Source organism: Callithrix jacchus, chromosome 1 (assembly GCF_049354715.1).
Source record: "Callithrix jacchus isolate 240 chromosome 1, calJac240_pri, whole genome shotgun sequence".
NCBI classification, from domain to species: Eukaryota; Metazoa; Chordata; class Mammalia; order Primates; family Cebidae; genus Callithrix; species Callithrix jacchus.
In genome coordinates, this window is record NC_133502.1 from 106641953 (window position 1) to 106669939 (window position 27987).

The following is a 27987-nucleotide window of genomic DNA, read 5'->3' on the forward strand; positions in this document are numbered from 1 at the left end:
GAGCCAGTTTCCTGTGAGGCAATATTTTAGGAAACGTTATGCCACACAATAAGAAATGAACTCTATTGCTTTGCAATCCAGGATAAGGAAGGGGGAACTTGAAATGAAGGTGCCCGTCACCAGACTCTTGGATCACCGCAAACACTTATTACCCTGGGGGCAGACAGCCATCAACCATCTACCCTCTTCTTCCCTTTGCCGGTCAGAAGATGCCGGGTCTGAAGCTGGGGTGGACAGTATTGCTAAAAGGACGATTCTGGACTGGCAGCCTTAATAAGCTACTGACTGTTAGTAGGGCTGAGGCCAGGCTGCTGGAAATCTGGAGTGGGTAGCCTGACCTAACCAGTTCCTACAGGGCATAGACTTTATCAACTTGATTTGTCTTCATTAAAATAATAATAATAATAAACCGGGCACGGTGCTGACGCCTGTAATCCCAGCCGATCACTAAGTCAGGCGACCGACACCATCCTGGACAACATGGTGAAACCCCGTCTCTACTAAAAATATAAAAATTAGTTGGGTGTGGTGGCTGGCACCTGTAATCCCAGCTACTCAGGAGTCTGAGGCCAGAGAATCGCTTGAACCCGGGAGGCAGAGGTTTCAGTGAGCTGAGAATGTGCCGCTGCACTCCAGCCTGGGCAATAGAACTAGACTCCATCTCAAAAATAAATAAAAATAAAGTTTTAATTCATAAAGAATGGGAGGTTATAATATTACAATGTTAATTGTAATTTTTCGACCTGAAGGATAACCAGTGACACTTTATTATTACATATTATATGTATATCCAAATTTTTAGTATTCATGTATCACTTTTATTTACTATTGTCTCATTATTTATTTAGACCTTAGGTAGCCTAAGTTCATGAATTATATTTGCTGGTTCATGACACTCTCTTTTAACTAATCCATAGATAGCCCTTTTTTCTTTTCTTTTTTTTTTAAATATGGAACCCTTCACGAATTTGCGTGTCATCCTTGCGCAGGGGCCATGCTAATCTTCTCTGTATCGTTCCAATTTTAGTATATGTGCTGCCGAAGCGAGCACAGCCCTTTTTTCTAATATAAATTTATAGTGAACTCCTTTTACCTCATCTCTAACCAAAGAACATTACCAGTAAGTTACATAGTTACAGCTACCTATGTGCACTGCTCCCGCTTCCAATCCACAGCCTGCTGCATGAGATAGGAACCATAATCATGAATTGGTTCTGGATTGCTGATCATTTCCTCTTTTCTTTTTACTTTTGTCACATATATCACATATGTACTTAGGTAATATGTTGTTTAATTTTGCTTGTTTTTGAACTTCATAAAATTATCCATATAATATATAATGTTTTTCAGCATCACTGCTGTCTTGTATTCTATTGTGTGGCTACATGGCACTTTATTCATTTCCTCTCAGTTGTTCCGGGTTTTGCTCTTATGAACAGGGCTGCTATGAACATTTTTCATGATGTATGTGTGGACAACTTTCTCTTGGGTGTCTGTGTAGGAGTTCAACTGCTGGGTCTTCAGTTATGCAAATATTATACTTACAAGAAAATGTACAATTATTTTTTCAAAATATTTGTGCAAATTGATACACTTTTCCCAGAAAAGTATGAGAGACCTCGTTGGTCTATATGTCAATATTATCAGACATTAATTTTTTGCCAATCCATTGAGTATAAAAGAAGCCTTCATTGTGGTCTTCATTTGCATTTCCTCGATTACCAACAAAGTTGAGAATCTTTTCATGTGTTTTAGCAATACTGAAAATTCTTAGAACGACCCTGTGAAATGTTATCCCTCTTTCAAACATGGGGCACCAAGAGTTAAATTACTTGTCCAGGTTAGGTCATAAAAATCTATCTGGTGCAAAAGTAGAATGTTTCACTACTATCCTGATGCCAATTAAAGGTTGACTTTTCCTTCCTTCTCTGAAATTCCCCATAAAATATACGGTGTGTATTCCATTATTTCTACTGATATAGATATATAACTTAAAACTTTTCTTTGCAGTATTTATCACACCTTTTGTAGAATACAGTTAAGGTAGAGGGTTCATTTTTGTACAAATGAGTATAATGATATTATAATCACACATACACTCAGTCTGAGAAATCAGGCTTGAATGCTTTGCTAGCTTTGACAATGTAATCATGAACCAGCTGAGGCAGAAATGTGGCCAACACCTTAGGCCCGGTGGTTCAGTTCACTTTATTCTACCAAAGAAGAGAAGCTGTGATGAACAGCCCAAAATAGATAGAATTCATGGTTCACAAGCTTTTTAGTTTCAGGAATGCTATGAAGTATTGTTTTTTTTATTTTTATTTTTTGGCAACCTAAATGAAGGAGTAACATTGAACCCACAGGCATCTCACTATTTTCTTGGTGTCCCTTCAGCACTGTATTACTGCCCGAATAGTAGCCATTACAGCCCTCACCACCTTCTTTGACATATTTTTTAAAGTATATTCTTGTAGATCCCCTTATATGGCACTGGCTGAATGTTATACTAAAATGTCTCTTTCTGTTTTTTCAAACAGGGTCTCACTCTGTCACCCAGGATGGAGTGCATTGGCACGATCACAGCTCACTGCAGTCCTAAACCCCTGGGCTCAAGTGATCCTCCCGCCTCAGCCTCCCAAGTAGCTGGTACTGCAGTCACATGGCACTATATCTGGCTAATTTTTCTTTTTCTTTTTGATAGAGACAGGTTCTTACTATGTTGTCCAGTCTGGTCTAAAGTCTCATCTCTAATAATGAGCAACCTGTAACCTATGACCAGCTCACTCAAGTTGACCAAATAGCATTGTTGTAATAGTATGTGACCTCAGTCAGAGCAAAATAAGTTTTACACATTGGCCAAAACTTAAATACACTACAAATGTCTAGCAACTGATTGACAAACACAATGAGACAAGTGGATAAACAAAATGGGATCTATCCATACAATGGAAAATTATTTGGCAACAAACAGGAGAAAGGACAAACAAATCAATTTTGAAAACATTATGCTAAGTGAAAAAAAGCCATTCACAAAAGACCACATGTTGTGTGATTTCATTTATATAAAATATCCAAAATAGGCACATATATAGAGATAGAAAGTGCATTAATAGTTGGGGAGACGCTAGAATGGTTTCTTAAGCAGTGACGAAAATGTTCTAAAATTGATTATGGTGATGGTAGTACAATCTGATTATACTAAAACCATTGAATCATACACTTTAAATTGGTGAATTGTATCATGTGTGAAATTTTTTCAATAAAGCTGCTATTCTGAAAAGAAATAAAGGCCTATCTGTGCATCAAAATGGGGTGCCTGTGTGCATTTGCAGAGAAATTCTGTCTTCAGCAGTTTCAAGTCCTGCCCTAGGAACAAGTATAAAAATTACAGCTGGATAAAATTTTTCCTTTAGTCTGTTTCATATTCCTCTTCAGTAAACTTTTTATCCATGGATTCTGTGGAGTCCTGTCATGACTTTTTTTTCCCTCTTTTCAGGAAGGAGTTCTTGCTCTGTTGCCCAGGCAGGAGTGCAGTGGCACAATCACTGAAATCTCTGGCTCCTGCGTTCAAGTGATTCTCCTGCCTCAGCCTCCCAAGTATCTGGGATTACAGGTGAGTGCCACCACGCCTGGCTAATTTTTGAATTTTTAGTAGAGACAGGGAGAGTTTCACCATTTTGGCCAGGCTGGTCTCAAACTCCTGACCTCATGATCCGCCAGCCTCAGCCTCCCAAAGTGCTGAGAGCCACTGCACCTGACTGACATTTTGTTTAAACTTGTAACAGGGTTATCTATTCTGCCTGAGGCTTTGCCACTGTTGTTAAATTTAAAATGCCTTTTTAAAGAAGTACATTTCTTAATTATAGTATTATAGAATCTATTACAGTTTCTGATGTAACTTAAACTTTCTCCCTCATTTAGCTTTGCTATTTTGTTTCATTTCATTTACTTTAGGGTAAAACAACAAAAATAACAATAACTATGTGTGGAGCCCCTAAGCATTTGATAGGCACTGTGTTAAGCACATTAAATGCATTATTACATTTAACTCTCCAAGGTAGATACTATTTATATGCCCATTTTATAGATGAGGAAACTGAGGCTTAGAAAAAACAAATATCTTGCTCAAAGTCCTACAATCAGTAAATGGCAGACCTTAGGCTCAATCCAAACCTGCTTGACACAAAATCCCATGCTCTTCTAAACCAGAAGATCTTCAAACTTTTCTGTAAAACTAGATGGTAAATATCTTAGTCTTTACAGATCAAAAAGCAAATTTGAGGACACTGTGTAGGTACTTATATAATAAGAGAGAAAGCAAATGCCTACAAGTTTGAATTTAAATTTCATGTGTTAAACAAAATTATGGCAGGCCATTGTTTTGGGCTGAGCTCCTGCACTAGGCCCAAGCAGACCAGACCAAACCAAAATGGAGTCACTCATGCTAATGCTAAATGCTAAAAAATCAAACTAAAACTTCAAAAATACAGGTCCCAAAATAGACCAGTTTTTCTCTTGTCCTGAAAACAGGAGATTCAAGCATAACAAGGAAGTTGCCTCTGCTCTATCCCTTACAAAAAAGTAATCTGGGCCGGACAAAGTGGTTCACTCCTGTAATCCCAGCACTTTGGGAGGCCAAGGCAGATGGATCACCTAAGGTCAGGAGCTCAAGACCAGCCTGGCCAACATGGCAAAACCCCCATCTCTACTAAAAATACAAAAATTAGCCAGGTGTGGTGGCACACACCAGCAGGAGAATCTCTTGAACCCAAGAGGTGGAGGCTGCAGTGAGCCAAGATTGTGCCACTGCACTCCATCCTGCGTGACAAGGTAGACTAGACTTTATCTCAAAAAAGTAATAATAATAATTTGATGCTAACCAATTGGTTTTATTGTTGTTGTTTTGTTTTGTTTTGCTATTCTGTTTCCCTGTTCCCACCTTATAAAACCGAGTGTTCTGCTATTTTCTAATGGGATTAGAGACCAAATAACCCTATTTATGATAAAAAGTGATGTCAATGCCTAAAGTTTTGGGCAACCTCGAAATTAATCATCCTCTCAAAATTGAGAGGTTGACCAAAAGGAGGAATTGTTAAATTCTATGTGGCCTAAAAAATACTTTCTTCTTACATATTTTACATTTGCCCTTAAAGGTTTCCCAGTACATAAAAAGCTGTAACCCAACTTGATGTGTATAACGGACTGTAACTTACTCTTGTAACAAGTAGTGAGTCTCAGCCAATCACAGCAGCCGAACTTCAGTCAACTGCAGATAGCCAACTCTTCAAAGCAGGTTCAAATAAGGCAAATGCCCAGCCTTAACTGACTGTTTCCGTGCCTCGCTTTACTTTTACTGTCCAGGAATGTTACCTAACCATGGGGCAACCCTACGGTCAATCTGAACCTAGTCTGGTTCTAGGGGCTGCCTAATTCACACATCATTCTTTGCTCAACTGAACCCTATTAAATTAATGTGTCTAAAGTTTTCCTTTTAACATGTATAATTTTCACATCATGAAATAATAGTCTTCTTTAATTTTTTCTTTAATGGTTTTCTTTAATTTTTTAATAGTCTTCTTTAATTTTTTCTAATAGATGAAAAATGTAAAAACTGGCTAAATAAGAAATGGTAAATGGTAAACAATAAATGGTAGCAGGCCATAGTTTCCCAACTCCTGAGCTAAACTAATATAATGTACTGTTTTCTTAAGTAGAATTCAATGAAATTTTGCAAAATTGGATCCTCCTTGCTATTTTAGACTCAGTTTGTAAATCATTCACCATTAAAACAATCCTGGATCCTCAAAGGGTACCACTGTTACCATAGTGCTAATATTCAGAGGAGTATCTGAAGCCAAGAAGCTTAAGCTTTTTTTCTAATGACACTAACATCTGACCTGGGAAAGGCCTGATTTAAGTGAAACTTGAATCTTTACGTTGTAGTAGAAGTCCTCCTAGGGGGAAGCAGAGCAGAGCAGGTAAGTTCTTAAACTGTCTGGATTTCAGTAGCTCAGCTTTCTGAGAATAACCTTGCCATATGTCCTTCGACACAATTCCCTAATAATTTCCTACTACGTCGCTTTGCTTCATTTTTCTCCCTGGAATAGTTATGTTAATCTCCATAAGAAAAAGAACTGTAGCTATATCCAAATAAGAGGAAAGCTAAAAATAATACCAACTTGGTTTTGTTTTGTTTTTCTCATTTTTGCAACTTCCTGCAAAGGAAAGAACATACTAGTGGCCAGCAATAGCTACTGGTTTAGAGGAAAGGAAACTGAGTTTCAAAATTAACCCAGTTCCTCTTATCTAGCTGTGGCAAATAAATTTTTTTTAAATTAAATGTTTAAAAATAAAATATAAAAATAAGAAAAAAATTAAATGTTTAAAGTTTATCAGTTTATTTAAGATTTTTCATTGGACACACATGAACTTGTTGGGAGCATATCTGAAAGGTCAAGGGCCAATAGCTTGTATTCTTGTGACTGCTTTGGTAAGGTAGAATATCAATATTCAAGTGCCACATCGTCCTCTTGTAAGATATACAACCACAATAAGGACAGGAAAGAATATTTCCTCTCCAGAATGCTGAAAACTTCTAGCAGGTGAAAATTGTACATTTCAATGTTTTTACGGAGTGTGACATTAAAGGTTGTAAGTAACATTGTTTGAATTCATTATCTTTGGTGGCTAAACAATGCAATTAGTAAGTCTTAGCTTACAGTTGAGTCACTTGTAAACCAGCTTGCCATGAAATTTAAAAAAAGAAAAAGAAAACACCATTCAAAGCCCTCAGGTTGACAAGTTGAGTGGTACACCATTCTCTGTAAAAGAAACTAAAGAAACTATCTTTTAGATACTATAGGAGTGGGCGGGGTGACAGGAGTGGGTGGGGTGACAGGAGTGGAGGTTGGGCAAAATGAAAAAAAATGTTTTGCAATGACTTATGGTGTATAGTTTACAAGAGAGTCTAAGTAACTTCTTTGATTGTCATGGGATATTTCAAACTGACATTTATGACTTTAAGTTTCACTTTCTAATTTTTATAGTTTTAGACAAGCATATTCCAAAATCCATAGGCATCTGCTCATAATTCCTTAAATGTAAGTAAAAGACACCAAAACAAATGATACGTCTTCATTCTTCCTTCTCCTTTCTATTCCCTCAAAGAGTGTTTAATCATACTTGACTGAAATACCATGCTACTGGCAAAGCCAGGTCTTTCTGGCTTCAAGACCAATGTCTTTTGAGTCCTATTGCTCTGTCTCTCAATCAGTCATTGACTTAGACCTTTTGTGCTACTACAACACAATATTCAATACTGGGTAATTTATAAGTAATAGAAATTTATTTCTCACAGTTCTGGAAGCTATGAAATCCAAAATGAAGGTGCCAGGAAGTTTGCATCTGGTGAGGGTTGGTCTCTGCTTCCAAGATGGTGCCTCAAAAGCTGTGTCCTCCTGAGGGGATGAACACTGTGTGTTCACCTGGCAGAGGGAGATGGAAATAAGCTTTCATATTGTTTAAGTTTCTGTTTATGCCACTGAAACTAATTCTAACCAACTTATTTAATTTTTTTTAAAATAACATAAGTAGGCTGTGCACAGTGGCTCATGCCTATAATACAAGCACTTTGGGAGGCTGAGGGGAAAGGATACCTTGAGTTCAAAGCCAACCTGGGCAACATAGCAAGACCCTGTTTCTACAAAATTTTAAAACTTAGCTGGTCATGGTGGCATGCACCAGTAGTCCCAGCTACTCAGGAGGCTGAGGTGGGAGGACAGCTCGAGCCCAGGAGTTTGAGGTTACAGTGAGCTATGAGCATAGCACTGCGCTCCAAACTGGGTGACAGAGACCTTGTTTCTTATTTTTAAAAATTAAATTTAAAAAATTTAAATATATACATATGTATGTGTGTGTGTATATGTATGTAGTATTTATATGTAAACTATATATTATACTTAAATGTACTATACTTATAAAAAAATTCAAACGGTAAAACATATTAGGGTAAAATGTGAAGTCTCTTTCACTGTCTGAATTTTACTTCCCTTCACTGATATTATATAACCACTGTGAATAATTTAATAGACATAGATCCAGATTTTTTTGGTCCAATATTGTCTTTGCCCCCGCCATGTTAGATATTTTACTATAGGAGAAGCAAGCTTCCTTCCTGAAATAATATTCCTGTTTAGACTAAGTCTTAGGTATATAAATATAAGTATTTGCATACATGTGCATTCATAAAATTGTAACGGAAACATAAAGTACATTTGTATACAAATGTGGCTTTTGTTTTTAATAAATAGGAACATACATAGACTTTGTTCTGGAACTTGCTTTCTTCACTTGACAATATGCACTGATAATCTGTCCTTCTCACTAGAATTAGACATATATCTTTTTTGGGTGTGGGGGGATGGAGTTTTGCTCTTGGCATCCAGGCCGGAGTGCAGTGGCACAATCTCAGTTCACTGCAACCCCCACCTCCCAGATTCAAGCGATTCTTCTGCCTCAGCCTCTCAAGTAGCAGGGATTACAGGCACCTGCCAACATGCCTGGCTAATTTTTGTATTTTTAACAGAGATGGGGTTTCACCACGTTGGCCAGGCTGATCTTGAACTCCTGACCTCAGGTGATCTGCACACCTCTGCCTCCAAAGTGCTGGGATTGCAGGCATGAACCACCATGCTTGGCCATACATCATTCATTTTTTAAACCACTTCATGGTATTCCATAATAGAGATATAACTATTTCATCGTGTCTTCAAAAGCGACAGAAAGATTGACTAAGCACCTCTTTCAAACATGCTCAACAGGTAAATTCAACATATTATCAAGAAATGTAAGAAAGTATATTGATTATAGTTTGTATGTTTAACAATAAACTTTACTCTAGTTTGATATTTTTAGACTTGTTAGCATCGCTTATTAAATTAGTTTAATTCAGTTATGGAAATATCAAATTCAATAAATTTTAATATTAATTTGTTGTTAACAGTTCTGGTTACTTATAATTAATATGATTCTAACCATATATTGTATTTTTATAGCAAACTCATATTTTGGATTGTGTATTGCTATCCATAAATTTGCAGATGTACTTTCATAATTTAATTGTGGTTAGTGAGTTTTTGGAAGCAGTATACAATACCTAGATTAAAATTAATTCTGAACTAATGATAGGAGAAGGATGAGTTTACATATTGCATCTTGTTAATAGTACTGCTTTGCGTCTAAGGTATAACTTAGCTATTCATAGCCCTGGGTAATACCACCAGTAGGCTGGTTGCGGTGGCACACGCCTGTAATCCCAGCACTTTGGGAGGCCAAGGCAGGTGGATCAACTGAGGTCAGGAGTTCTAGACCAGCCTGGCCAACATGGTGAAACCCTGTGTCTACTAATACTACAAAAATTAGCCAGGCATGGTAGCACACACCTATAATCCCAGCTACTTGGAAGGCTGAGGCAGGAGAATCGGGTGGGGACACAGCCAAACCATATTACCCCCCCAAAAAAATCCTGTTTAGATTAAGTTCTATGTGTATGAATATATGTATATGCATACATGTGCATGCAGAAAATTATAACAGAAAGATAGAGTATATGTAAATATGAATTTTATATGTACTGATTTGTAGAATAACAATTATAAGTGGTATGAAGTGAAATAAACAATTTGTTTATATGGAGTATCATTCCATTTCAGTAAATATTAACAAAATCATGCTTGTATGTGCATGGGGATATATTAATATGTGCTCATATATATGTACACTATACATACGTGTGTATACATATATATGTATGTATGCTGATATATGTATGCAGAAGCAATATGTTTGGGATGAAACACTCCCTTTCAATAACATGAACTACCTCAGGGAGTAGGATAGATGACAGAGACAATGGGGGAAGAGAAGCAATGTTACTTTAAAAAAAAATCTTTGTATCATATTACTGGTTAAAAGAGGCATATAAAATTATGTTTTAAATTTTATAAAAATAAGATACATTAGCAACCTTTGTATGGATGGAAAATTTTAAATACACATGAAAATACTGATTGCATATACCTTTTGAAGTTCTACTGATAGGTATTTATCCTACTATTTACATATACAGACACGACATTCATCACAATATTGTTTTTAAATGGAGATGTGAGAAACATCATAGCTATTTAATTATAGGGGAATGGCTAAATAAGTTTGGCTCATTCAAAGGATACCATGGAAGACCAAGGCTTTGCATCATATTTAGATTTGAAACTGCTAGAAGCACCTTTATTTTGAATAGCCTCTAAGAAAAAGTTTAATGGAAAAAGTCTAAATGAAATATTCTGATTAATAACAGAATCTATACTATAAGATGGTCTATTTCTGATCAGAAAGGTGGAAAGTTCATCTAGCTTAAGTGGATAAATTCAATTTTCTATAACATTCATATCTGATAGATTAAACAAACAGGTATGAACGATTTCCTTAAGAAACATGCTTTATAAGTTTTATGGCCATTACATTCTTTAAAGTTAAGGGTTACATTCCAGGGAGATTAAATAAAAACTGCAAAGTTAACAGTTGACTTGCCCGAGGAGATACTTGTTTTTCCTCAGTAAACATCGAAGAGAAAAATAATGTAATATAACACAGCATGCATCTGATAAATATGTAACAGCAACAGGGCGCCCATGGACCTTTGCCCTACCTGGCTGGTGCCCTTTGTTCACTGTACTTCTGAGGTTGCCAGAATGTAAATGTTGATTTCCCTATCTTAAATGAGTAGAATAACAACCGGAATAGTACTTTGAAATTCTAAAAGCTCTTGGATCAATAAGATTCTGTCTTTCCAAGCTTTGCATCAAATATCATTGTGACCTATACTATCTTTTTTATTAAGTAAAGCTTAATCAAATTTTAGGTTTAAAATACAAGAGTCATTCAAAAGATATATTGTTAGGTAGAATAAAATGGAGAATAGTATGTTTTTTCATTTGGAGGGGAGGAAAAGAAAAGAGAAAATGCTTAATATAATAATTTTTATTTTTATTACTTCATGAAAGAACTTCTCTATGACCACTGATTTTCTTACTTGCTTTCGGAGCAATGTAGAATTTTAGTCATCACTTCACCGTCATATTAATTCATTGCCATTTTCCCAGCTGAAAGAGAAAACTTCCTTTTAATTTTTTAACTCATTTTGAAACAATTTTAACTTACAAAAGTTACAAAAATAGTAGAGATGTCCATATACCCTTTATTGTGTTTTCCCAAATGTTAGTATCTCACTGTTACTCCAATGATCAAAATCAGGAAATGAACATCACGCTACCATTCACGAAACCAGAGACCTTATTCAAATTTTGCCAGTTCTTCCACTGAAGACCTATTCTGGGCTAAGATCTAATCCAGGATCCGACGTTGCATTCAGTTGTCAATAGGAGTGAAGTTAGCATGTTTAAGAAGCTGGAATATTAGAGCAGATGGAGTGTAGTGAGCAAGGAGCACAGAGACACAACACAAAGTTGGACAGAACCAGATTGTGTAGGTCAGAATAAAAAGTACACATTTATCCTGAGAGCAGTGAGGAGCCATTGCAGGATCTCAAATAGGAGCCCCACTGCTGCTGGCAGTACCGCTTGGGACAGGCCCCATCCCAGCCCCCAGCAATGGGCAGCACACCCCAGGAAAGGGCCCCCAACCCTCTCCCCTACGCGGGCTGTGGCGCCTCAAATAACACCCCCACTCCAGCCCCCGCAACACCAGCAGTGACACCCTGGATAGTGCTCACTGCCCATTGCAGGTCACTCCCAAGTTGTTCCCCATGCCTAAGGCTGTGTGGGCCAAGATGGTGAACCTATCCCACCATCTTACCTTTCTAGCTGTGCCGTAGTCTCCGTCAGTGCCAACAACTACAACAGCGAGGCGAGCAGAGCTCATAAGACAGACTCTAGCCTCCAGCATGGGCGGTGGTCGACTACTCCCATTTCTCCTCGAAGCGAGCTCGGAGCAGGTGGGCCCGTGTCTGAAATGGCGAGACTCCCGCTTGGCATCCTTTATATTCGGGGTTCCTAGACTACATGTTCGGATTGGATGAGAGCAAACTTCAAGGTCTACTCTAACTGGGCTTTATTTCTATGGTCTGATTGGCTAACCTAAAACTTGTTCTCATCCAACCCGAAGCTATTCTAGCCAGGCTGAGCTGCGGGCCCCTTCAAGAGGGTGTGGTGCCTCAGCCTTGAGGCGAGTGCCTGTCAGTGAGTTCCCCTAGAGAAGGCCTCCCGGCCCTCAAGAAGTCGGCGGTGGGGGCGGTGGGGGCGTCGGCGGTGGGGGCGGTGGGGGCGGCGGTGACGGAGAAGGCTGCAGCCCTTGAAAAGTCGGCGGCAGCGTCGGCAGCGGGCCCCAGCCGGCCTGGCCACGGGGAAGTCAGCGGCGGCGATGGCGGCCCCAGCCCGGCAGGAGGGAAGTCGGCGTAGGCGGCGGCGCGGTCAGAGCTAGTTTCTTTGGAGAAGCGTATTGGCTTCAACGTGATGGTGGAGGACGAGACAGGTCTCTGCGGTAAGTGGCGAGGACTTGTACCCCACCGGGAATCCTCCAGACCTCCCTGCTCCTTCTCCGCGGCTCCCTGCTTTGCCTGGGATGGGTTGGTGGCACTATGGGGTGCAGCACTGCCAGCGGTGAGGGATGGGTTCCGGGTGCTGTCAGGTGTTACGTTGCCCCCAGTCGGGGGTCGGGGGGTGGGTGTGAGATCCACGACATCATTGCCTGTGTCTGGGAGCTGGTTGGGGGCACTATCCAAGGCTGCATCGCCCACATGGGGAGTGGGTTGGGGGCACTGTCTGGGGCTGCAATGCTGGCGGTGGAGGATGGTTTAGGGGGTGCTGCACTGCTGGTGGGGGGGAGGGGTGGTGTTAAAGGCGTCATGGGGACTACACTGAGACAGAGGTTGGGGGGCTTGTTGGGAGAGCTACACAGGGTTGGACTGCCTGTGGAGTGGGGTAGAGGGTTGGTGGGGGCACTCTTGGGGCCGGATACACAGCCTGAGTGGTGGGGAGGCCGCGGGTGGGCCAGGTTCTCTCAGGGATCTGCGCTGCCTGGTAAAGAGCGGGTGCGTGTGCTATTCCGGGCTGCGTGGGTTGTGGCAGGGGCAGGTTGGGTGCTATCAGGGGCTACCTGAGCTAGCCATGGGGGTACTTCCCAAGGTGGAGAGGGAGTTTGGAGTGCTATCGGTGGCTGCACTGCCCAAGGCAGGGAGTTGGTTGGGGAGTGAGTTAGGGCAGTCACTATTCAGGGTTGCAGCACCCACAGTGGGGGGTGGTTTGGGTGCCATATGGGGGCATCACTGCCTGTAGTGGGGGTCTGCTTGGGGACGCTATCTGTGGCTACACTGCCCACCCCAGGGAGCCTGTTGGGGTGCTATCCAGGGCTGTGCTGCCCATGGTAGGGGGGTGGTTTGCAGGTGCCATGGAGTGCTGCAGTGTCAAAGGCAGGGACAGATTAGGGGCTGCCATGACGTGCTACACTGCCGGTGGTGGGGGATGGGGTGTTGGTGCTATCCTGGGGCTACACTGCCAGTGGCAGCGGGCTCTGTCGGAAGCTGCACTGCTGGTGGCAGGTGATGGAGGTTTCAGTGACAGCAGTGGTCTCTGAGAGAGCAGTCCTCCTCTGCCTGGACTCTAAACTCTAATAGGCCATCTGCTGTTGCATGGCGGGCACACATTTCTGTAGCAGTCACCATGGGGTGACAGGGCCCTGTGGGTGGAGGTCTCAGGAATGGGAACCAGTACATGGGTGGGGAGGGCTGGCTGGGGCTGCATTTCTGCTGCTCCTGCTTCTGGAGCACAGCCTGGGTGGTCCCAGTGGTTCCTGTGGAGTGGGAAGCCCAGGCACCATGGTGTCTCCAGTCTCTACTCCGTAGCCAGTTTGGGCCAAAAAGAGATGCTGTGGCCTTTGGAGGGTGAGTGTGAGTGCCTTCACTGAAACTGGCCCATGCCACCCAGTGGCCAGCAGGACAAGGTGGGGGTCTAATGCTACCATTCTCTTGTGTCCCGTTCTAGGCTTTCCTGGCTTTGCCCGCCCAGTTGCTCCATGCCATGAGAAGGAAGAGCTATCTGCTGCATGCTGGAGGCTGGAGCCTGTGGCACCACGGCTCGCCTCGCTTCAGTAGGTGGCAGCGATGGAGACTGCAGAGCGCCGGAGAGGTAGGAGCGTGACTGGCTGCCACCAGGGCAGGGATGGGTGCAGAGGTGGCCAGGTGGCAGCCTCTGAGGCGGCCTTGGTCCCTGGGTCCCCCCAGGGACCCTTTTTATGGCAGGCAGAGCTGGGATTGCCACTGCTTTTGATGTGCCTTGTGCAGGTGGCAGCTACAGTTGAGCCGTAGGGTGGCAGCGCTGGTTTCCATTCTTCTGTTCCTTTTTGTCCCTGGTCCAGGGTGCTGGTCGCAGGTTACCCTACATCCCCAGGGCCTTTGCCTCTGCTGCTTCCTCACCCCACTCATTCCAGGGCCTTTGCCTCTGCTGCCTCCTCACAACACCCACCCCAGGGCCTTTGCCCCTGCTGCTTCCTCACCGCACTCACTCCAGGGCCTTTGCCTCTGCTGCCTCCTCACAACACCCACCCCAGGGCCTTTGCCCCTGCTGCCTCCTCCCCACACTCACCCCAGGGCCTTTGCCCCTGCTGCCTCCTCACCACCCTCACCCCAGGGCCTTTGCCCCTGCTGCTTCCTCACCACACTCACCCCAGGGCTTTTGCCTCTGCTGCCTCCTCACCACACTCACCCCAGTCAAATGGTATTTCTGGTTCTAGATCCTTGATGAATTGTCACACTGTCTTCCATAATGGTTGAACTAAAGTAATATTTTTCTTAATCTGCTTATTGGTGATATGTACTCTGAAAGCAAAAACAGCCAAGTGTGTTATTTTCACAGATGTCAGACTACGCAAGTGTGTTTCCAAAATCTCTGGTTACTTGGGTTTCTAACCCTTCCCCTCAACTATGTAGATGGTATTCTAGTGTTTCCCTGAATTTCCTATCACAGAGGAAAAGCCAGGGTCCACCTGATTTTCATTCATTTCTAAGTACTTTTCTCAGATCCTGGAATGGTTTAAAGTTTTCCAGCATTTCAATACATATTCTGCCAGGATATGTCGATGTGAGGATTTCTTTTTATAGAACATGATTTTTTTAAAGGTCAAGAAAAAAATGTTCTCTTTGTTGTTGTTTTTTTCGTTAGTTTGTTGTTCTACTCTATTCTGAAAATTTTATTGTATTAATATTGGAGTTTTAAAATTGGGTTTCGCAGAGCTCTCGTCGTCATCACTTTCATTCTGTTATCCTTTTCCTCTACATTCTTGGAGGACTTCTCCAATTTATTCTTAATATCACTGATTTGATTTCCTTTTCTTTGCTGTATCAGTCTTGCTGATGACTATCTTCATGTGGATATTTAAATGCTTCTTGATTCCTTGCAAATCTGTTTGTTTTTTTAATTGTACTTTAGGTTCTGGGTTACATTTACAGATCAGGCAGGATTGTTGCATAGGTACACACATGGGAATGTGGTTTGCTGCCTCCATCCCCCGCGTCACCCACATCTGGCATTTCTCCCCATGTTATCCCTCCCCGACCTCCCCATCCTCCCCCGCTGTCCCTCCCTTGGCCCCCGCAACAGACCCCAGTGTGTGATGTTCCCCTCCCTGTGTCCATGTGTTCTCATTGTTCAACACCTGCCTCTGAGTGAGAACATGTGGTGTTTGATTTTCTGTTCTTGTGTCAGTTTGCTGAGAATGCTGTTTCCATATTCATCCATGTCCCTACAGATGACATGAACTCATCATTTCTTATGGCTGCATAGTATTCCATGCTGTAATTCTCACAAGCTCTCATTTTGCGGAGGAGGAATTCCCACCCGAAGTCCTCGTCGCCAGGATGTGGAAAAGCTGAAATCTGAGCTCAAGTCATTACCAACTAAATCCAGGTTTCCAACACTCCATGATGCAGCCTTCAAGCCCCTTCCCCCTGGAATGATGACATAGCGGTGGACTTGGCCATGCACTGCCTGACCCTGGCCAGCAGTGAACCGAGACCACCCAGCTGGGACCCAGGGAGGAGGCAAAGAGGAGACCCCTCAGCAGGGTCTGTTTCTCCTGCCTGGGCTTGTCCTGGACCCAGGGCCAATGTGGTCCTAGGGGGTATCCAGAACCCTCCCTTCCTCTTCCAGGTGTCCCCAGAGCTTCAGAAAAGTCTGTGCTTAAAGAAAGATTCAATGAAATCATTTTCAAAAAAGAGGATACATACATACATGCATACATACATATAGAAGCAGGAGTGTACAAGCCTGGGCAACATAGCAAGACCCCACCTCTACCAAAAAAAAAAATTAGCCAGGCATAGGGATGCATGCCTGTTGTCCCAGCTACTCAGGAGGCTGAGTCAGGAGGATCGCTTGAGCCTAGGAGTTCAAGGCTGCAGTGATCTGTGATTGTGCCGTTGCACTCCAGCCTGGGCGACAGAGCAAGATTGTGCCTCTAAAAATAAAAATTTTTTAAAAGGAAAAATGACTGTGTGTCTGTGTGTCAGAGCATGCAAATTCGACAGGTGTGTGTGTATGAGAGAGAAAAGACCACACACACACACACCACACACACACACACACACACACACACACACACGTTATGGAAAGAATGAGGACAGTTAAAGGAAGGAGAGACACACACACACCGTCAGTCAGAGAGACACTGAGAGGCCTGGCCCACTGGCTGGGGGGGCTCAGTTGTTTGAAGTGGCTTGGGTTGAACCAAATAAACAAATGTCACAGCTCTAGAACTGGCACACCCGGCACCCCATTGAATTTTCATTTTTGTTTTTTTAACAAAAACAGGGTCTCACTGTTTCCCAGGCTAGTCTCAAACTCCTGGGCTCAAGTGATCTAATCGCCTTGGCCTCCCAAAGTGCTGGGATTACAGGCATGAGCCACCAAGTTTCACCTACTGAATTTTCAAAAAAGTGCCATGAGGTCGCTCATCTAATCCATGTTACATCTGGTGGGGCTAAGGCTCGGGAGGGGAAGCCAGCTGCTCAGGGTTACTTGCGACACTTGATGAGTCACCTGTGAGCCAATTCACCCCAAGCCCAAGCCCTTCTTCCACGCACCAGCATGTCCAGGTCCCTCAGCAAGGACATAACATGGTGCCCATCAACTGGGGGGGTCTCTTCAGGCCTCTTCATGCCCCACAAGTGGCATGTTTATACATTGGCTCTTTCCTTTGTGTGCATTAATTCATTTGTGTGCATTCATTCATTCTTTGGTGGGTGTATTCATTCATTGCATTGTGTGCACATTCATTCACTCATTTCTTGGATTGGGCATTCATTCACTCATTCCTTTGTATGTGTAGTCATTCATTGCCCCCTTCCTCCCTCCCTCCCTCCCTCCCTTCTTTTTTTCCTTCCTTCCTGCCTCCCTCCTTCCCTCTGGTGCCTCTTTTCCTCCTTCCTTCCCTCCCTCCCTCCCTTTCTTCCTCACACACTTTTGACCCCTCAGGGCTATGCTCATTCCATGTGCTTATTGGCTCCCATCTAGGTCATACTGGGTAAGAACAGAGAGGACACTTCTGCCGGGCCATCGGCTGGGACCTAGTTTAAGTCAGTGAGCTGTAAGTGGGAAAGGACCACCATGCAAGAGCTCAGCAGGACATGGAGGCCTGACAAGGCTGGGAGGAACACATACTCGGTGCCTTCCCCAGCCTCCCCTCCCCACCCCTACTCATTCACTCAACACCTATGGGGCTGCTTGGGGCCTGGCCCCACCTGTCCTCCTCCAGCTCACAGGGCCAGGGTGCCTAGAAAGAATTACAGGACCAGTCTGGGTGCGGTGGTTCATGCCTATAATCCCAATACCTTGGGAGGTCAAGGCGGGTGAATCACTTGAGGTCAGGAGTTTGAGACCAGCCTGGCCAACATGGTAAAAACCCGTCTCTATTAAAAATACCAAAAATTAGCTTGGCCCACGTGGTGGTGCATACCTGTATCCCAGCTACTAGGGAGGCTGAGGCAGGAGAATGACTTGAACCTGGGAGTTGGAGATTGCAGTGAGCTGAGATCATGCCACTGCATTCCATCCTGAGTGAAAGAGCAGGACTCCAGCTTAAAAATAAAAGAGAGGCTGGGCGAGGTGACTCACGCCTGTAATCCCAGCACTTTGGGAGGCTGAGGCAGGGAGATCACAAGGTGAGCTGCATGAGTCTTTGCATGAGTTCCCTGTTTTATGATTCTGTGTAAAGTCTCTGAGGCCTTTGTCATGTGTGAGGGCTCTGTGTGAGAACCAAGGAAGGTCTCTGAAATTTGCAGGAGGTCTCTGTGGGACTCAATGAAGTCTCTCAGTGTGGTCTCTGTGGGGTTCTCTGAAGGGGTCTGTGTGAGGACTCTGGGAATCTTAGTGCTGTGTCTCTGTGGGGCACCATGAGGTCTCTGAGAGCTCTGCGGGGTCTCTGGAGGCCGCAGTGTGTCTCTCTCTGCGGTAGTGAGTGGTCCCAGTAGGCTCTCTGTACGAGATGTCTCTGTGAGGTTTCTGTGGGAGGTCTCTGTGGTCTCCACTGCTGGTCTCGCTGCACCCAAAGGGAAACTGAGTAACGGAGGAGTAAGAGCTTGCTTGCACCTTCCTATGTTCTTGTTGGTCGGCCAGCGTTTCCCTTGGCGCTTCTCCTGGCCTGAGCCGTGGGGTCCACACATCCAGCTCCTCCATGTCCCAGAACTCGCCTATCGGTTTTCTGAGGGAACCCAGCAGCAGCCAGGCATGGCCCATCCTCAGCTGTCACTCTGTGACTCTCTCTCCTGAGCTCCCCAGGGGGACCGGAGCTGATCTCTGCTCCAGGTCCCAGCCCCTCCTGCTGGTCCTGGCTCTGCTGTCACTGCTGGGTCCACCTTGGAGGCTGCTTCAGTCATCTGGGCCCCAGACAGACCTGGCCCTAGGACAGGCCACATGCTGGGGACTGTTGCTTACTGCCCCCTTTACCCCAAGTGCCAACCAGTCCCACATGCTGGGGACAGGGCCATTTCCATTTTCATCTAAATCAGTGGCACCGCCTAGCACGGTCCTCTCCACCGGGGAAACGAGGCCCCCCAAACTGGGCCTCCTGTGCGCTTGTATGTGCACAAGCCACAGAATCTCCCTCTAGAGACTTCACACTCTCTCCCTGATTTGTGGGGACCTCCTGCTTTCCCATAGGGAGAGGGCCCAGAGAGGAGGAAGCTGTGCTGAAAGCAGAGGGAGACAGAGCGGGGATGGCTCCTGCCCTGCCCACCCCCTGCCCATTCTGGACAGGTCACTTCCAGCTGCCTTGTGTGTTAAAATCCTGCCTGCCTGCCTGCCTGGCTGCCTGCCTCTTCCCCTGCTGGTCTGTGGGGCAAGAAGGGACCTCAGGAGCTGGGGGAGATTTGCTGTGTGACCCCAGCTCAGCTGCTGGGGTCCTTCTAAGTCACCACCTCTCCCCTGGGGGCAGTCCTGGGGCTATGTGTATGTTAAAGGTCACCAGACTCCCGAGTCATGCCTGGAGTTCTCTAGTCCTTGCTTTTTCACCTATCGTCAACACATTTTTTTAAAAATTCAATAGGTAGGCCAGGTGCAGTGGCTCATGCCTGTAATCTTAGCACTGTGGGAGGCCAAGGCTGGTAGATCACCCGAGGTCAGGAGTTTGAGACCAGCCTGGCCAAAGTGGCAAAACCCCATCTCTATTAAAAATGTAAAATATGAGCCAGGTGTGATGGTGGGTGCCTATAATCTCAGCTACTTGGAAAACTGAGGCAGGAGAATCACTTGATCCCAGGAGCCGGAGGTTGCAGTGAACCGAGATTATACCACTGTATTCCAGCCTGGACAAAAGCGTGAAACGTCTCTGTCTCAAAAAAAAAAAAAAAAAAAAATTCAGTAGGTTACTATGTGCAAGCTTATTAAAGATGTTAAGAAATTCATCTTCCCTTTTTCACTTTGCCTTCTCACTGGTCTGGTCCTCTGTGTTGGGGGAAAATGCGTTTTTAGGTCTGTGGTCTGGGAGCTGGAACAGGGACACACCCTGGGGGGTGGGGGTGGTGGCCAGGATGAGCCATAGGCCCCTCTATGCCTGTGGAAGGGGTTGGAATGTCAGAGTCTCCCAGGTCATGGCACCGCCTACGGAGCCTTCACACCACTTTGCCTCCTTTTCAATTCTTTGTCTGCATCCCACTGTAGTTCTACAGAGTCCCACCATCAGAAGCCTCTGCACACTCAGGCATGCCCTGCCCATTCACCCAGAACTACTTCTCTGAAGCTGAGACACACATAGGTGAGACAGACAAAGGCAGGTGACCCAGGAGCAGGGTCATTCACTCATTTCGGGCAGGGGAGCTCACGGTCCTCAGCAGCCTCTGTTAAGGCCTCCCCCCACCCCCATTTTACATCCACAGTGCTGGAAGGTCTGTCCCCACCCTCACTCCAGAGTGCAAGAAAGGGAGAGGCAGTGGGATGGGGACTCTGTGCTTTGTATGTAGGCTGAGCTAAGAGGGCCCATCTCCATCACAGCCTTTTCAAGGGAGAAAAGGGGCTTCCCAAGGACAGGCATTATCTACTCTCCCCCAGGATATCCAGGGTCAAGACTTCCCTGGCTTCTGAACTCAGGGCCCACACTCTCCCACCTGAGCTTCCACTATTTTGTGACACATGAAGCTACTTGACCGTGGCAGTTCCTGGAGCCTGCATGGAGATATTCAGTCCTATGACATCTCTGCAAACCTTCTTCCTACAGCTGCATAAAGTTTGAGGCAGAGAGTAAGTAGTAGAAAGATGGGTTGAACCATATCTCTGAATGGGATCTTCATAGGTGTTCTCATCTTGTTTTTAGAATTTTTTGTTGTTTGTGTAAAGACAGTATTATGGAAACCTAAGTTTCAGTGAAGGAACTGAGGATGAAGGTAGGCTTACAACACCACTCAGAATCCCTCCATGTCCTGTCACTTCTAGCAAACAAGCCCACACCAAGCACAACACAAATAAAAGCCATTATCCTTTTATGGGGGAAAGAAAAGGAGATCTTTATTTATTTTGGGAATATTAAATGTTCTGTCTTCAGTCTGCCCTGAGGGGCGCTGACTGGGGAGACAGCCTTCTTGGGGAGCAAGAGTTGGGGCTGTCCTGGCCCCATTGGTCATTGTTGTGGCGAACACTTCTCAAGGACTGTTGATGTCTGATATGCTTCTCTGTGTTGGGGTAACTCTGGCTCTTGAGAGTGGCTTGTTGACTGCTGGCTGCATAGCCCAGCATTGTGCTGTGTTCCGGGTGGAAGAGGTGCCTGCGGTTGCAGGGAAACCCACAGACTGGGGCTTGGAACTCCTGTTTGTGCTGATTTACGTTAGCGGCACGATGCTCACGGCAAAGTGTCGTTTTTTTCTCCAGCATGTGTCCAGCTGCTGCCGTGAGCCCCTCAGCTTCAGCACAGCTGCTGTACACATGTGATCTGTTCTTCACTATTTTCTGGCTCTTGGCAATGACTGGTACTGGCTTGCTTTTTCTCACTGAAAAGACCTGCTGAAACAACTGTTTGATGTTTTCTCCGAAGTCGCATATTGAAGGAGGCTGTTTCTTTGACGGCAGCAGCCGGAGGCCTTCATCCTGACGGGTTTTTTCTGTTTTCCTGACTGGGGTGAGTTGGGGAGTCCTCAGTTCTTTAAACCTTACTTCACGTTTTTCTAAGTTGGGCTTCGCTGGCTTCTCACTGTTGTGAGTAGGGGTAGACATCCGGCTCTGGCTCTTGCATGAGCCTTGACATTTCGGGTCCTTGGGCTCCTTGTACCCCAGGTTTCTCCTTCTGGCTGCCATAAGGTCACTTAGCTCCCGGGAAGCCTGCATGTTCCTGGTAGCCATGCTCTGGAGACGGCCGTGGGGCACTTGAGAAGCCAAACTCTCTGTAGCAAGGGGAATGTCAGTAAAACCATCTGGAGGGAGCACAACGGCGCCACAGACTTGAGGCTGGGTCTCTGAGTTAGGGAGTTGAGAGCCTTTACTGGTCCGTGGAGCCTCTGAACCACTCACATCCTTACGTGTGGCTTGGAGGTTTGCCAAGGTTCCCAAGGGGACTCTGGGTTGTGGCACTTCCTCCATGATCTTTCCAGCCCTTGAAGACTGGGCTCCTAGGCTCCCGCTCTGCTGGGCGCTGCCTGTGAGGCTGCATGTGAGGGACTTAGAAGGCCACCTGTCCTCCTGTCCAGCTGGAGGAGGCTTCAAGGGCCCATGGGCATTCCAAGATGGGATCCCTTGTGGGGCCGTCTGGAACTTCGTAAATGTGGGTGAAGACACCAGAAGACTGTCTGGCGTCTGAACAGATGCTTTGGTCAGCACCTGCTTTCTCACACCTGCCGGTGGTGACTCTCTTAGGAACGTAGCTTTCTCAACTTTTGAGCTAGGCTTAGATTCATAGGTGGCTGAGGAGGGACCGGCAAGCTGTGTTAGGGATAAGGACGAAACTTTTTTGAGTTTAAAGAGCTTAATGGGCTTGAGGACCCTGAGGGGTAGGCTCCAGTTGTGCTGGGCCCACAACCTCACAATATGGTGTCCCAGCACCTGTTGAGTGCACGGATCGAGGAAGGAAAGCTCCTGGGATGTGTTCACACTGGCTCTTTCACTTTTCGGGGGTGTTAGATTGCTGGTCTTCATGTGGGCGCTGAACACGGAAAAAGCCTGGTTGACAGCAAGCCAGGATCGACGCACACGAATGGGGATAAAGCCCTCATTGATCTGGCCGAACTTCATGTTCACGTGGGCTTTCAGGATGTTTTCTATACGATTTGTCTCTGTGCGTCTTAATAGATCACTTTGCGAGTCTCTCCTCAAGGGCATCTTCAAGTCTCTTTCCGATTCCTCAGAGACTTGAGGTTCTGCCCCCAGAACCTTCCCTGGGAAGCTTTCCATGCACCTGGCTAGATTTTGCGGGGTCTGCCCCCGAATTTGTCCCAGAGGTGTGCACAGATTACTCTCTAGCGGGAACATCACCTTCTGTATGTCCTTGCTGCTTTCGCCCGTGGACTTGGAGAACTGCAAGGGTCTGAGTTTGCCCCTGGCCTGAATTGTCCCTGGCAATTTCTCCTGAGGCTGCATCAGATCCGGAGACTCTTGGGTCGTTCCCAGGTTGCTCCGGAGTTCAGGACTGACTGGAAAGTTCTCAGGAACGATTGCTGTCAAGCTGCTCTCGGGAAGGTTAGGAGTGGAGGCACTAAAGATATCCTGAGGTTTTTGGCCCCTAGATTGTAAAGCCAACCCACCTTCTAGTTGTTTAGAAGACCATTCAGGGCGCTGCATTTCAGGTAAGGTGAGAGCTTGCCTCTTATTCTGCGACGCAGGGCAAGCTACTCCAGAATTATTAATCGGGGATGCAAAAGCAGGAGACTGGACTGGGAAAGAGGATTGAAGACGGGCCTCAGCCTCCGCCTGAGCCATGTGTGAGAGCTGGAATTGGGGTGTGGGCGAAATAAAGGGTTGGGACTCAGACCTCAGATGGGACAGGCGCTGGGCCTGGTAAAGCAGTGGAGACATTGTAGTCTCTGTTTGAACTGGGCGGACATTGGGAATGCCATTGAACAAGAAAGGAGGAGACTGTAAAGTATAAGATCTCTCAGACACCCAGGCATTAGCCACCAAGGATTCACTGTGCAGAGAGGGGAGGCCCCAGAAAAACTGGCTATAATTCTGAAAATGTTCCTTCAGGATTCCAGGATCCAAGAGCTTCTGAGGACTGAATGATTGTTTCAAGTCTTCCATGTCCCAGACGGGTTTTAGGGTTGTGGGGTCCTGCTCAGCATTCAATGATTTCACCAAATTCCCCAAATAATTCAAGTGCTTTTCCGTGTTCGTTTGTTTTGGAAATGATCCATCTTTTTCTTTTTCCTCCCCAATGATGATCCTGGCTCTTTCTGTGACTTGCATTCCCATGACATTCTGGCCATCAGAGCTGAGCAAAAAGGAGCTTCCAGCTTCCATCTGACTGTTTGTGGGGTCTCCCAAGGATGAGGTTTCTGGTGGGTGGCCGGAAAGCTGATCTTGCTGGACTGATGGGTTGGAGACGCACCAGGTTCTGGTAGTTTCCTGACACCAGAATGCAGGCACCGAGACATGACTGCTTGAGCCGCCAAGGCTTGAGATGGCTGGGCCAGAAGTCGCCAAATCCTCACACAGAGATGAGCTTTGATGGATGGTGCCCAGTGGAAGCGCCACTGAGTCACAGTGAGATGGAGTCGTCAGAGTGGAGTCCCGCAGGGGAGAAGTAATTAAGCCTTTCGGAGGAGGCGGAGAGCAGGTCAGAGGATCAGGGGTGTGTGGTGGGTTAGGGAAAAGTGCAAGTGGCTCGGCTGAGGGGTGTTCCAGGGGAAGGGAAGGCTCTGGTGGTTGGAAGGCACTCAGAGGGGAGACTGAGGTGGCCACTGGGCCTGGTGATGGGGTGGAGACCAGAGGCAAAGGATGCTGGGTTTGAGGATCCGGGGAAGCTAATGGGGAAAGCACAGGGGCGGCATCTTCCATTGGCTCCTGAGGGGACTGGGAGGCTCCATCAGGCGCTCTTTTGCACTCCTCACCTGGGGTATCTGGACCAGAGAGCTGACCAAAGTCGCCTTTCTCAGGATGCGGCCCCGGGATGCTGCAGGAGACAGGAGGCACAAGCTGCAGCCAGGAGCAGGTAGGGCCATAGGGCAGAGTGGGCGCGTGGGCCCCGGCCCCTCCACCACCCCACACCCAGACCCCCCAATTCTTTTATGCCCCTCCACTGCCCCACACCTGATTTCTTAATTCTCCGCCTATGCCCCTCTACCGCCCCACACCCTGACCCCCAATTCTCCTCCTATGCCCCTCCACCACCCACATCCAGACCCCCCAATTCTCTTATGCCTCTCCACTTTTACACGCCCAGACTCCCCAATTCTCCTGCTATGCCCCACCGCCCCACATGCTGACTGTCCAATTTTCTTATGCCCCTCCACTGCCCCACATGCTGACTGCCCAATTCGCCTATGCCCCTCTACCACTCCACATGCGACTGCTTAATTCTCCTCCTATGCCCCTCCACCGCCCCACACCCAGACCCCCAATTCCCCTGCTATGCCCCTCCACCACCCCACATCCAGACCCCCCAATTCTCTTATACGTCTCCACTTCCACACACCCAGACTCCCCAATTCTCCTGCTATGCCCCACCGCCTCACATCCTGACTACCCAATTCTTTTATGCCCCTCCACCACCCCACATCCTGACTGCCCAATTTTCCTATGCCCCTCCACCGCCCCACATGCTGACTGCCCAATTCTTTTCCTATGCCCCTACACCACTCCACATTCTGACTGCCCAGTTCTCCTCCTATGCTCCTCCATTGTGCTGCACCCAGACTCCCCAATTCTTCTTCTACCCCTTGCTCCAGGGTTTTACTCCCATCCTCTGTCCCCCTGGTCTCCCCATCCCAGGTCAGCTCCAGGCTGCCGTAAGGCCCTGCCCTGGGGTAGAATCCCAGCCCGGTAAGAAGGATGCAGGGAAGGGGAAGTGCCTCACCGCTCCAGTTGTGAAAGCACGTCCAGAAACCGCTCCAGACCTTTCAGGAGGTCTCTATAAGCTGGAAATCAGGAGACCGGGTTAGGGCAGTGAGGGAGGGGCCTGGGATCTCACAGGAGGCTGAGTGGATGTTTCTTGAGGGAAGACCATGGGGAGTCAGACCCTGGAAACCACATGTCTGTGTCCAAGGCCACATGGCCTGGACGGTGATAGTGAGGCACGGAGGGCAAGGCTTTGTTTTCCACAAAGGGCTTCCACACACAGACCCCCCCTCCATCCCCATAGTTCTCACAGCTGCCCTGTGGGGAGAAAGGACTGGGGTGTTCTCAAAGAGGAGTCAGCCTTAGCAGAGTTGAACAGCTGTCCACAGCCCCCTCACCCCCCTCCTGATTCAGACAGGCATTGGTCTCCTCCCCCTACACTGTGCCCTGCTAGGGAACACCCAGTCCTTGGCCCACCATGGTTTCATGCCAGCACGGAATCTGAGAGGGACCCAGGGTTCTGATTTCCTTCCTAGGAGCCCCCACTTCAGGCTTCTTCAATTGACTTCCTCAGATAGTCGCTTCTCTCCGGGGACAGACGAGATCAAATGAACTCTAGTGTGCTCCGGCAGAGCCTTACCTTTCAGACTGCAGTTTTTCTTCCTGCCTTTGGGCCTCCCCCTCCGCTGACCCTGGGAGAGAAGGTGACCCTGGGAGACAAGAAAGGGCGAGGGGCTGAGACCAGCTCTCGCTCTCCGTCTCCAGTCCAGCCGCGGCACTCACGAACCGCACAGCTCTCTGGTCTTGTTCAGGGAGCGGTGTGCTTCCTCCCACTCATGTTTAAGTGGATGATAAACTGCTTTTCTTCTTAGAAAAACATGAAGAGGGGGTCAGACGCGGTGGCTCATGCCTGTAATCCGAGTGTTTGGGGAAGCCAAGAAGGGTGGATCACCTGAGATCAGAAGTTTGAGACCAGCCTCGCCAGCATAGTGAAACCCTGTCTCTACTAAAAATAACAAAAATTAGCCGGGCATGGTGGCGTGTGCCTGTAATCCCAGCTACTCCACAGGCTGAGGCAGGAGAACTGCTTGAACCTGGGAAGCAGAGGCTGCAGTGAGCTGAGATCGCCATTGCACTCCAGCCAGGGTGACAAGAGTGAGACTCTGTCTCAAAAAACAAACATACAATAAAATCCACCACAAAGAGGGATTTACTACATGAGGAAATATATATATTATATATGTAAACTATAATATACATAATGTATAATATATAATATGATGTAAGTAACGGTAGAGGTGCTCCTCTATGAACACCCAGGCTCAGGCCTGCGGGCACACTTGAGCTGTCAGATAGGATTCTGCTTCTCAGGAGATCAGAGGAGACTCCAGGCCCAGGTGGGAGGCCCTCGGAGGCTCAGGACAGCCCCAGATCACCCCACACAGACAAGGCTGGGCCCCCAGCCACCTGCCCCAGGAAGAGGCTTATGCATGTCCCCCTATGGAGACCTCCCCCATGTTCTGACTGGTCCTCACCACTGAGTCCAGGGGTTTGGTTTTGTCCTGATGCCTCCTGTGCTCCCCCACAGATGGACTTAGAGCTTGGGATGGAAATCCCAGTCCTGACCAACCCCTGGCTGCTCTGCCTCTCCCTGGAAGGACCATGTTCTGGTCTCTCCTGACACTTCCCATTGCGGAAGTCTCTCCATTGGATTTGGAAAAGTAGAGCTAATAATAGAAAGAAAGAAGAGAATTGTGCTGTGTGGGTCCAGCCTGAGGGCTCCTTACCATTCTCTTCTCCCCGGGCGATGGTGAGGGTGGATCATGATGGAAGTAAGAGAGGCAGGGGGCTAATAGGAAATATAACTCCACAACAAATACCAGGGTTAGGAAGATATCCAACACCCATGGTGTAAAGTTGGGGGTGTTTATCCACAAATCACTAAGAAATTTTAGAGGAAACGGAATATTCGCCATCTGAATAGGTATGCTGCCTTCTAGCAACTGAGCTCTGGGCATTCCCTTGCAGACTAGGGACTGGGGCCCAGGCCTGTGTCACAGAGCTGGGGCCTTCACATCACAAAGGGCCCCTGATGGGGGAGGGGCAGTGAGGGGGGAGGCTGAAGCACAGCCGCTCCCCACCCTGAAAGCCCCGATCCCTCCACCCTGCCACCTTCCAGATTCCTCCTTCCCACTAAGTTTCGTCCGTTACAGAACTCAGCCAATTTTTTGTTCTTTCTCCTGGGAACGCAGATATTATTTGGTTTCTTTTATCTGTTGGAGACGGTGGTATGAGGTTATCTATTTTATAATCCTTGAAAATCTGAAGTTGACTCTGAAACTTTGACTATGTACCAGGGATTTTTATTCTCAGAATCTCATTCATCCTCAACTCCAGCTTTCCCACACAATGTTTTTGTCTTATATCAATCCAGGGACAAAATGTAAAT

At 46.5% G+C, this 27987-nt stretch overlaps 2 protein-coding genes and 1 non-coding gene across 3 annotated transcripts in view; 1 reads left to right on the forward strand and 2 right to left on the reverse strand.

The window, feature by feature from the left end:
* Window positions 1-944: 944 nt before the first annotated feature.
* On the reverse strand, window positions 945-1051 carry LOC118147998 (U6 spliceosomal RNA). The gene has a single exon (XR_004734737.1). It is a non-coding gene; the product is annotated as a U6 spliceosomal RNA (small nuclear RNA).
* Window positions 1052-14095: 13044 nt separating this feature from the next.
* LOC118151565 (maternal embryonic leucine zipper kinase-like) overlaps window positions 14096-27987 on the forward strand; it is a 34168-nt gene continuing 20276 nt past the window's right edge. Inside the window, exon 1 of the mRNA XM_078367997.1 lies at window positions 14096-14201. The gene's annotated coding sequence lies outside the window, so the exon portion shown is untranslated. The remainder of the gene's footprint in view (window positions 14202-27987) is intronic.
* LOC100392361 (spermatogenesis-associated protein 31A6) lies at window positions 21039-27594 on the reverse strand. Its single transcript, XM_035278904.3, has 4 exons — window positions 27326-27594; window positions 26179-26248; window positions 25558-25618; window positions 21039-24654 (listed from the first exon to the last, which is right to left on the reverse strand). Exons 1-4 carry the CDS (start codon window positions 27554-27556, stop codon window positions 21099-21101), a joined length of 3918 nt encoding a protein of 1305 aa, XP_035134795.3. The 5' UTR covers window positions 27557-27594; the 3' UTR covers window positions 21039-21098.

Excerpts from the sequence above, each read along its gene's own strand:
- LOC100392361 (XM_035278904.3), bottom strand. The coding sequence starts at position 27,556 with ATGCCCAGAGCTCAGTTGCTAGAAGGCAGCATACCTATTCAGATGGCG. Across the intron at positions 26,249-27,325 it reads CGCCCGGGGAGAAGAGAATG|GGTCACCTTCTCTCCCAGGG; the intron begins GTAAGGAGCCCT and ends CTTGTCTCCCAG. Across the intron at positions 25,619-26,178 it reads GAAAAACTGCAGTCTGAAAG|CTTATAGAGACCTCCTGAAA; the intron begins GTAAGGCTCTGC and ends CCTGATTTCCAG.